The sequence below is a fragment of the Glycine soja genome, chromosome 9 (genome assembly GCF_004193775.1).
Source record: "Glycine soja cultivar W05 chromosome 9, ASM419377v2, whole genome shotgun sequence".
Lineage (NCBI taxonomy): Eukaryota > Viridiplantae > Streptophyta > Magnoliopsida > Fabales > Fabaceae > Glycine > Glycine soja.
The window spans coordinates 44,909,661-44,921,404 of record NC_041010.1 but is presented as its reverse complement, the minus strand read 5'-3'; the positions used below and the strand labels follow the sequence as shown (position 1 = coordinate 44,921,404).

General features: G+C 29.3%; 1 protein-coding gene across 1 annotated transcript; it reads left to right on the top strand.

The window, feature by feature from the left end:
* The first annotated feature begins 7,777 nt into the window (after positions 1–7,777).
* Positions 7,778–11,580, top strand: LOC114425155. The gene is made up of 5 exons (XM_028391947.1): positions 7,778–8,025; positions 8,809–9,041; positions 9,765–9,845; positions 10,335–10,676; positions 11,307–11,580. Exons 1-5 carry the CDS (start codon positions 7,860–7,862, stop codon positions 11,406–11,408), a joined length of 924 nt encoding a protein of 307 aa, XP_028247748.1. The 5' UTR covers positions 7,778–7,859; the 3' UTR covers positions 11,409–11,580.
* Positions 11,581–11,744: the final 164 nt, after the last annotated feature.

Sequence of the window (11,744 nt, the reverse complement as noted above, 5' to 3'; positions counted from 1 at the left end):
AAAAAGCGGAGAATACTTACAAAATAAACAGCTCTAAGATAGATGCTTACAGCGAGACAAACAAAATAGCTATATACAACAAAATATAAGCTTTACTAATGTCTTTAAAGTATAAAAGTAGAAATCCAACATAAGAAACTTTGTTGAACGAAGAAAAACATTTTTTTTTTTGCTCAACAAGAAAAATCTTAATTTTGTGGTTACTAATTAGTGTCGATAAACGATTGAAAAAATCTTGCCAGCATATTTATAAGATTTTTTTAATAACAATGTATAAGATTTAAAATGATTTAGTTTGTGGTTAGATTCTCTTTCATCTTTTATTCTAAGAAGAGTTTCTTAGGGATAAATATGACTTTCTTTTCTTTAGATTTAGATGATTATACATGTGTTTTTGTTGTTTGTCTCTCATAATTTTTATTTATTTTTATCTTTGATACTATAATGGAGTGTAATGTTTTGTTGGTTGACGAGTTTGGTTTCAATCTTAATGTTTTGTTTGTTGTTACACACTTTCGCTAGCCCTTGCTTTATGGTGACAAACACCCACCATCTGTTCACGCATCAAGCTCAAGAAGTGTTTGACGTGAAGGGGTGTGTTGGAAATAATCCAAGTCCCACACCGACTAAAAGTAATCACACATTAGAATATATAAAGTGAGGGACAACCCTCACCCCTTGAGCTAGCTTTTGGGGTTGAGTTAGGCTTCTTACATTATACACTCTAAGAATAACTTTGAATTTTAATTAAAAAAGTTCATGTATTAAAATTAAACATAAATAATTTTCAGGTAATAAAAATAAGAAAATAAAGTTTAGGTTGTAAAAACAAAATGGATTATATGTATGTATGAAAAATATATTTATGTTTTGTTTTTTTAAAAAGATATTTTTTTGTGAATTAAATAAAAAGATACCTCTATTCTTTGGGAAATAAAATTTCGGGAGCCTCTCAAACTAACGTGGCTTTGTTACTGTTTACCCTTGTCACTGTCGGCATTAACCAAAGTAAAAACAAATAAAGGCAATGAGAAAATTAAGGAGGCAAACCAAACCAAATTTTGGGTAAAAAAGGTAAAGCCCTATTTGGAAAATTAATTAGGAAGACTAACCCTAAGTTAAACAAATAGTACAAAGCATTTGGGTGGTTATTGCTTTAATTAATCATATATTGGGCATGATACATGTGTGTACACTCAGCATAGTAGTACTAGTGGGATGCTGTTTCCTTTATGGAATAATGGAATGGAATTTTATCTGACAATGGCTCTTTTTATCAATCAGTTTATGCTATTCTGGCAAACATGCTTGCATTTTTGTCTTCATTCTTACCCTTTCACCCTCCTTTGGACTTGCTCTCAAATGCAATATGCTTAATGTTGCTGTCTAAGACTTGTGAAACCAAAGTGCACTATGACTACTATTGACTAGAAAAATAGTGGCATGCATATAGGACGCAAATGCAGTTAGTGGGAAATTAATAATTGCGTTGATTTCAATGGTTTGTGCGTTAGTGGCCCCTTTGCCTCCTTCTACTTTTCATTAATTCTATAAAAGGACAAACGTGGTTTTCATTTTCTCTCAATTAGCTTTTTCTGGATCTCTAGTGGATGACTCAGAGTCAGGACTGAGCTTATAAGAGAAGTTCAGTTGGAGTGGTTGATATAGTTGGTACTAGATTATGGAAGTGCTTAATAGTATTTTTATTATAAAAAAGTGATAAAACAAGAAGACACTTTAATACTATGAGTATGAGTTATGACGCCATGACAACTTAAGCTTGCGAGTCGATGGTTGAATTGCAAATGCATTTAATCAGCTAGTTCTTAGGTGCTAAAAAATCTTATTTAAAGGGATTGTTTATCAAAGAAATTTGAACCTATACACAGAAAAAAGATAAAAATTTAATTGTATCAAAATTTTAAGTGTTATACCAACATGCATTAACCAGAAGTGCTTAATATGATGTGCATGTGCTAGCTAGACCACACATACATATACATACCACCAGTTGCTGTTTCACTTTCACAAAACCTCATCCACATATTACCTTGCCTGCTTGCCATTTATATCCAGAGGCTCCAAATTCCATTTGTTATAGAAAAGCGTTTCAGTACATACCTTCGCGTCATCCTTGGATTAATAAATGAAGATATCATTTTTATTCAAGCTTGGATATTAGTTACAACTTACAAGAAATGGAAATTTATATGTACTGCATCCCCCAGTATTTTTAATTCCTATCAAACCAAAAAAACTTATGTAAAGTAATAGAACATCCAACATCTCTCAATATTACAAAAGATAATGTTTAAGATACATCTATTATTATCTTTCATCATACTTTATATTTCAATTTTTTTTTTAATCTTTCTCTTATTTTTCCTCCAAAATTGTCTATCACTCTCTCTCTCTCTCTTTATATATATATATATATATATATATATATATATATATATATATATATATATATATATATATATATATATATCTTATTTCCACCGCAAATTTCCCAAAATGAAGGAAAAAAAATACTATAATACCCATCAAGATATATGCGATGGGCTAATTAATTGGAGACTTTATTTGTGTTGAAAACTTGAAATACACTACTGATATTTCTATGACCAACAAGGTGTAATTGGATTTTAAGGGGAAACATATGATGATATGGGGGTACCAATGATGACATGAAGAACGTGAGTAACATACTTTTTTAATTATTAGTCGAAGTTTATTTTAAAAATTTAATAATTCTATTTCTTATCAATAAGTCTCATTTATGATTTTTTTTAATCTTCAATAAATTTTAGTTAACAATATGAAATATATCAAATTTAATATGTCAGAGTGTAGTATTATCTTTACGTTTGAGAGGTGCTAACAATGCATGCTGGGCAATTTTGCCGTCTTATTTATCGATTTCCTTAAAATGAAATTTTTATTTTTTATTTTTCTTTTTAGGTTTTAGCCATAGGGAACTGAGACAAGCAATTAATTTTTGCTGTTGCATGGAGGGAACATCAAGGAAAAAAAATGGTGTTTAGCACAAAAATACCTCATCCTTAAGCTAACACGAAACATCATGTGGTAGGAACAAACCAAGAAGAGCATGCTATGGAAGCAATTACATACAACAAACCAAAGCTAGAACATGTATATTTTTGTCTGGCTTTATAGAACGTAACTGATATGTTGGCCAAAGCCTGTTTATGTACAATTTTACCTACAAATTCTATTTGAAGGTGTAGACCCCGCAAAAAGGAAAAGAAAAAAAAAATTATATTCCATTCTCTGAATCTGAATAAAGAAGTTGACAATCTGTTTCTCTGCTTTTAGATTTACTCCTTTTTTTTCGGTTAACTTTGTGCTTTTGGAATTTGGTGCCAGCTGCGACCTGATTATGAGTTAATTTAAGGGAAATTGTAAACATCCACTACAACATATAATCTTTAATAATATTTTTTTAACACTTAAAAAAATATCGTTAAAATTTTTTGCAACTTTTTTTTAACATTTTATCAAGTGTACAAATTATATTGTTAAAAATTTAATAATATAAATTATATATAATATTTAATAAAATATTACAAAAATATATTTTTAATAAGTATTAGACAAAAAAAATATTACTAAATATCATATGTGTACCGATAATCCAATCATCCATTTTATTTTGGGACTCTCAAAAGAGAGATTGGAAAAATATTTAATTATTCATTTAATCTCTATAATTTTTAAATTTATCTTTTTTAGTTTTTATAGTTAATAAATGAATTTTTTAGTTCCTGGGATTTAATAAGTGAATTTTTTTTCTTAAAATTTATATTTTAATTTTCAAAATTTCTCGGTCGTTAAATTTTTTTTAACTCTGTTGGACTGGGATCTCATTTTGGAAATTAAAATGTAAATTTTAAGGAGTAAAAAATTCACTTATTAATTATAGAGACTAAAATGAATAAATTTTAAAATTATAAAGAAGTAATTAAACTTAGAAAAAAAAATAAAGAAGAAAGTAACAAATATAAAATGTGATGTGAGAAAAAAAATATAAATAAAAGAAAAAATGGAATCAAAATGAAATGAAGGATAATAGAATGTATGCTTATAATTAACTTCATGTTAAAAAATAATTTCATGTGAGGAATTGGGTCTAAAGCTAGAACCATATTAATGCAAAAACTATCAAGTTTAGGGTTCTAGAACCTGATTATAATTTATAAATATACATAAAATTGGAATAAATATTAAATTAATCCTTGAAATTATCTTTATTTAAGAAGTAAATAATTAATTTAATTTCTGAAATTGTCACTTACCCTCATAAAAAAATATTCAACACTAAAAAAAATAATATATAACTTATCATCATTTTAGTCCTTAGATATAAAATTCTAAAAGAATCCCTAAAATTATAATTTCTGTTTGCACAGGTGGCACTACTACTAATATGCAGAATTACATTACTATATCACACTGTGAGAACAAATTGCACGCTTCTTATTTCGGATTGTCTACCAAAATCATCCAATCAGCTGCTAAAGCTTCCTCTGACTTAAAATGTAAAAAACCAAACCTCTTAACCATCATCCTCAACAAGACGCATATACCAAATATATATTGTTACAGAATTATCTCTCAATCTACAATAAAGATACGGGATATATATATATATATATATATATATATATATATATATATATATATATATATATATATATATATATATATATATCATTCTAAAATAAAGATTACTGATATAGTCGGATTTTTTTCATATTCCATTAATATTGTAAAATGAAAATGGGTCATTTTTCTCTCCCTAAAAACGTTAAAATAAATGGAATAGAGGAAGTATTAATTATTTATTTTATTAAGGATATATTTTCCGACTTTAATAACTATTAGTCATTTTGATAGTTCAGCATCCGTCCATTTACGTTTAAGTATGTTTTTTTTTTATAACATGTATTCTTTTTTTAACATGATTTATTTCATATCTAAATATTAAACATAATTCAAATTATGAACTAATTTATTAAAGAACATAAATCATTATCACTTATATGTTAATCATTCTTGATCAATTTTAATTATATTGTGAGTTAATTAATGTAATTCTTATTAAAATAAAGTTAATTTAATTCCTAATATTAGGGATCAAATCGACTTATGATGATTATTAAATTCAGAGAAAAAATTGATAATGATTGTTAACTTTAAAGACTAGATTAGATTGACAATCTTATTAAATTTAAAGGCCAAATTCATAATGATTATTAAATTTGAGGCCAAATTTAGAGGCCAATTTGTAAAGAACTAAATTGGCGGCTGGTGTCAATTTTAGAAACAATTAGAATAAAAATTGTGATAGTCAAATATTAAATTTATTATTTTATAACTTTAGAAATTAAATTAACTCATCCTTATAATTTTAGGATTTAATTTGATGCATTACTCAATTAAATAAAAATATATATCTACTAGATTCTAAAGTTGACGTGTAGTGTTAAGAGAATGTTCGATTTTCATTGGGCTTTGGTTTGATTTTGTTTTACTTTCATAGAAAAGGTGTTTAGGGGTTGTTGTAGAGGCATGCTCTTTCATTTTCTTGGCTTTTAGCAACCATGGTCATTAGCAATAAGATTTAGTGGAGCTAAGCGAGTGTTCGATCTTTCCTTTGGCTTTTGGTTTTATTTCAATTAGACAATCATCATGTGCTGGTCAACTTTCCATAAAAAAAGGTGTTTAGGGGCTTTGATTTCAATCGTCAATCATCATGTGCTGTTCTACTTTCCATAGAAAAGGTGTTTAGGGTTGGTTGTAGAGGTAAGCCCTTCCATCTAGCTTTATGCATGGCTTTTAGCTACCATATCATTAGCAATAAGGTTTTTTATTTTTGGGATTTAATTGACACTAACGAAATTGAACGCAAACATTGGCTAAATAGAAATTAAAAAAAAAGGGCTGGGTAGGCTTATATTTCTCTTAATTATCCTCTAATGTAATTTTTTTTTGAAAGGAAGGATACTTACTCTTTCCGTTTTTAATTATTAGATTTAAGTTTAAATTGATAGTGATTCATTTTTATAAGAATCAATTTATAATTTTTTTAGATTAAAAATATTCCTCATTAAAAAAGGAGAAAATGCATATAAATAATTAGAAGAAAAAAAATATTAATAACAAGAATAATTTTAAAAAATTATAAATTTTAGACAAATTTATTACTATCAACTAAATTAATCACTTTTTTTTAATTTTGATGAATTAGGTAATTAAGAATTAGATAATCGAATCTTATATATGAACCAAAGAAATATATCATTTCATTCATAATCTGTGAAATAATATAAGATGATATATAATCAAATTTATGAGAGTTAACATAAAATTTTAAAGCCCTTACTAGATTATGTGCTGCAAAATTAACTTATTTCTTAACCAAACTGACCCTAGAATTTGAGACTTGCAATTGCTTGTGCCCTAGACGAATAAATTCATGTGTTGGGCGTCTATCCAAGACTAAGTTCTTGTTCTTTCTTACTCATTCTACCTATGTTGAAGACCCAAGAAATTATTATATTCATGCTCTTTTGCCTTTGACAATTTCAAAATATGAATCACATAATCTACTTATATAGTAAATTTGTCACCGACATTTAACAATTTTCAGCACTTTCACTTCCTCATTTCTTCAATATTCGATTTCTATTCTCTACTAAAATCTTCAACTATTTCAACGAAGCACTTCAATTCGATTTCTGGTTCCAACTTGAAACAAGCTCTTCGAAGAATCAAATTCACCCATCAAATACATCTTCCAACACTAGCTTGTAAACTTTACCAGTTGACACCAACACTACACTAGTCCGTATGCGTAAAGAATAGATTTTTCAACGAAACCTAAATAGAAGACATAATGCTCGGACACTTCTAGATGATTAACATATATCAAACTATTTTTTTCTTAGCCACCATGCTGCTTCATACCTTCTAGAGATGCTTTGTTCAAAACATCAAAGAGAAAAAGATGATTACTAGTCACATTTATCATGGAAAAGATGCATGAGAAACAAACCTCAAATTTATCGAAGTTTAACATCAAAATGCAATTTGGAAATAGCAGGATCCTGATCCTCTTTTTTAATTTTCCCACTCTTTTATTGGTTTGTATCTAAGTTTCTCTTGTTAACGAGTAACTATACATAAAAAAAAAAAGTTTCTCAGAAAACACAAAAAAGACCTACTCTTGGCCTTGTGCTAGCCCAGCCCAATAAGACACGAAACAAAATTATTAAATTAGTTTGACCCAAACATAAATATGATTTTAATTATTAAATAAAAAAAGCGGACAAAATTGGATTTTTCTAAATTTTCAATTAATAAGAAAAATAGCCATATCCTTCCTCTATTCTATTTTTAAAAAAAGGTATTTGGACTCAAATAAAACAAATCACTTAATAGTGACATAATTCTTTTTACAAAGTTTTAATACAACCTCATTACATATCCAAACTAGGCCATTGGGTAATTTAAAATTATTCTCAGCCAGTTAATCTATACGCTCAATGCTGAATAATAAAAAAAAAAGCTTTGAATAAAACAAATCTATATATACTCTGAACTCTCAATGGTCTTCCTCTGTGCATTGTAAAATATAAGTATACACAAAAAAATAACTACTTTACCAAGAAAAAAGAGTACATTGCATGGTATTTGATAAGGGAAAGGCCCACCTTATCCAGAAATTAAGTGTGAATTAAGAAAAAAAATGAAAAAAAAGAAGAGGCTCTTGTTCTCTGCATATCTGGTTTGTAATCCGAAACAACACACCTTCAGCCACGGAATGGGGAGACATGACTTTGACAGCCGCGTTTTCTTGTTCTCTCGCCGCTGCTTCTCTCTCCGCCGCCGCCGGTTTCCGCCGGAATAAATGCTTCCCCTCCAAGTTTTTTCATTCCTCTTCCACGTGCATGCCCTCTTCCTTGCATGATCACCACTACCACTCTTTCTTATTGCGAGGTTTCATTACTTCTCTTCATATTTCTATACACAACAACAATTCAACGTCATCATAAACATAACTAGTTACAAAACATGCCATGTTTTTTCTTCTTATCTAGTTAACTTGGAGTGTAAAATATATTAAACTATAGTTGATCATTCATATAAATTTATTAAAAAGGTTGTGTTGATGATACTTTTTAGATTATTAGATCATGTATATAGTGAGAATTGTTATTTTGGGAATGGATAAAACTTAAATGCAGTTTCATTGGTACTTTTAGCGTGGTTCATCGATTAAAATTAGAGTTTTACCTCAGTAACCTATGCTCATCGAGGTGAAATTCTAATTTTGATTAGAGAACAACCTCAAAAGTGCTGATGAAATAACATCTAAGTTTTGTCATGTAAGAATTGTTCTTATTTATTATTACAAGACTAATAAATATTTATTATACAAAGGTACGTGGACGATGGAAATTAGTTTCATTCAATTACAATATTGATTATTCATACACGATTTTATGATGAATTCTTGGTAAGTGCGTGAGAATTTAGCAGTTAATTTATGAATTAGGTGCTGTTTGGATAAATTTATCCACAATTACTTATAAAAAGCCAAAACAAGAAGGTATGATGAATTGAATTTCTGAATAAGCTAAAATCAACTTATGCATTTAAGAAGCTCTTTTCATTTAACTTCTCGAAAAGTTAAGATACATAAATTGAATTTAGTTCATGAAGAAGTTTATCCAAGTAGAGTCTTTGTATATATATGTTATGTATTAAGATGTTTTGCAGTTGCCAATGATGCTGATAGGAGTGAAATGTCATCTGATACCGCAACCGAGGCATCGTATTCAGAAGCTGATAAGATGGTTGATGGTATGGACTTTGGTGAGCTTTGCAATGAGTTTGAGTGCATCAGCAGTCCCTTGGTTGAATCCACTGCAAGACAACTTGCACGCGATATACTTGAGCTAAGGGAGGAAAATCGAGCACTTGGAATCTTTGCTGTTTCCGTCTCATACAAGGTCTTGCTTTAATTCTTGTAGGAGTGCTAGTAACACATTTTTTAACACTCTTTCCTGTTGGTTAAAATTCATTAAAAACTACAAAATCAGAGAGAGTCATTAAATAGGATGTTGGACCCACAAAGTTTTGTGATTTTAATAGATTTCAATCAATAAGAGGGATTATGTTCCAAGCATTTCTCTAATTTTCCATAGTCCATGACACACTACATGTTCTATATTTGATCAGTTCATCAGGAAACAAATATGATTCATTTCTTATAACAGCAATTCCCCTTTGTAATAGAACAAGGCATAGCACTTTGTTTACTTCCTTGGATTTTTATGCAAATTCAGAGTCACATTATACTTAGGGGTAGCTATATGGCTAGTTGGCTAACCCAAAAGGTTTTGAAAACTTTGGAGTAGTTAAAATAATGCAAACTAATTCTTCAGGCACAGTTTCTGCTGAAAACTGAAATGCTTTATCTATGAAAAATGTAACATTTAATGTTATTAAGTGTTAACATGATTTTATTGTTTTTTGACATAAAAAAAATTCAGTACTCTTAAGACACTCATTAACAAAATTCTTAACATAAATACGTTTAACTATCTCAAAACTTCAATGATGTTATTCCTTTATTCTTAAGAATTGATATCATAGTTTAGTTATTCCAATAAATATTTTCAAGCTCTGCCACTCTTTTTATGTTATGTCTATGATACTGTTACCACGTTCAGGATCCTATTAGGAGTTTTACCGGTCGTGAAAAGTATAAAAGACGACTATGGGCAACCAGTGCACTAGACAACCCATCTGTGGTGAGTTTAATTTCTAGGATCCTTCTTCTTAAGCAGCAATTAATCCATGAGGCATGGATATTCTGTTGTTCCTTCTCATCTTATAGCTTCCATTGTTTGATAAATGCTTCTTTTTTCTTTTTCTTTTTTTTAATTTGAGGTGCCGGAAATACGTAAGCTACATAATGTGTGGTGTCTATCTTTTGTTGAATAGCTTTAGAAAGAGAATAACTACATTGGATTGAATTTTTTGTTCAACTTTTCATTTATTTATTTATTAAGATGGACTCCTATCAGGTGACAAAGTGTGTAAAGGTGAGAAAGTACATTGATGTGAAATTAGTTATTGTTACTCTAGTAATCTTTTTTCCCACTTACTAATACTAAAGGATAAATTAGGGGGAAATTTTTATGTTGTATATATTGATATAATGAAATAAAATCATCTCTCCTAAATCTACAAATAGAAAGGAAGTGTAGAGTTTTTAAAAAAAAATTGTGTGGTGCCAGACTGTGCAGGAAATGGTGATGCTGTCAACCAGTGTTTTAAGTATCAGGTGGACAATAAGAGGGAAACCAAAATCTGTGTTAGGAGGAGATCTGATACTTAGAGTTACTTCCAAATTTACTCTTAACCAAATTAGTGGCCAAGTCATTGAGCATGAAGAATTCTGGGACTTATCAGCTTCATCTGCTAGTGCTCAGGCATTTTTCTGGACATCACGTGCTCTCTTTGCTGCTGTTGAATCTGTCAAAGATTTGGGTGACAATGCTAAGAATTTGAGTAGTAAAATTTCAACCAAAAAAGAGAACTTGGAGATGTATCCAGATCCTTCAGGCGATCCAACCAAGGTGAGTTCTTTTTCTTCTATAGATGAATCCTAAATGCCTGGCTTCAGTATCCTATGTTTTTTCATCTTGGGTGCTTTTGTTTTACTTAAGGAATGTATAGGTAAGCAAATTTTTAAATACTGAAGAAGAATTTATATTATAGGTACTTAAATGAACAAGTGTATTTTGACTTCAATAGGTATTTACAGGAGAAAGAAAATAAGAAAGTAGAATAAGTTAAGCGTCTCTCATAAGTTTAAATTAATTTATGCATAAGCTAATTTATAGAACTTTTCATCATTTAGATTCTTTCAAAACTGATTTTTAACTTACCATAAGTTAATTTTAACTTATGAGAAAAACTTAATTCATTTTATTTTCTTATTTTCTTCTCCTATAAATATTTATTGGAAAGTTTATCAAACCAGGCAAAGGCATAAAGCCACTTTCTTAAATTTGACCAAACGCACCTTCTTAATGAATCAATCAAGTTGTTCAAATCTCTCAGTTTATGCCATTGACTACCTTATCACAAGAATATGATGGTGTGAATGCCTTGCAAGAAAGATTACCATACACATGAAGATTGCTGTAGTACACAGGTCATTTTCTTTCAAGAGTTGTTGATTGTTTATGTGTGCTTTTATTCAGTTCTTCCAGAGGGACGACAGTTTTCAGCAGGATGTATACCAGATTGCACTACTCCTGGCAGTAATTTATTTGGTGGTACAATTCCTAAGGACAACTTTGTAAAGCCAGCCTGCCATTTTACCAACTGAACTTGTATGTCTTTGTTCTGCAAATATATTGTCATTATAAAGTGTGATTATCATCATTAGGTTGTTTAGTCGAAGTTACAAGTAAATATGTTCACATTTGTTAGTGTGCCAATAAAGTGAGAAGTTTGCTTCTTTTGATGCCACAACCACAAAAGACCATTCGATTATTGTGCTATAAAACAAGCTAACAAATATTCAGGAATCAAGATGTGTGTGATAGTTTGCTTAATAAAGATAAGTTTTACTTCTTGCTGGTGAAAGTCAAAACAACTCAAGATGAGATGACAACAAAAAAATAGGGAGAAAATCA

Excerpts from the sequence above, each read along its gene's own strand:
- LOC114425155 (XM_028391947.1), top strand. The coding sequence starts at position 7,860 with ATGACTTTGACAGCCGCGTTTTCTTGTTCTCTCGCCGCTGCTTCTCTC. Across the intron at positions 9,042-9,764 it reads CTGTTTCCGTCTCATACAAG|GATCCTATTAGGAGTTTTAC; the intron begins GTCTTGCTTTAA and ends TACCACGTTCAG. Across the intron at positions 10,677-11,306 it reads CTTCAGGCGATCCAACCAAG|TTCTTCCAGAGGGACGACAG; the intron begins GTGAGTTCTTTT and ends GCTTTTATTCAG.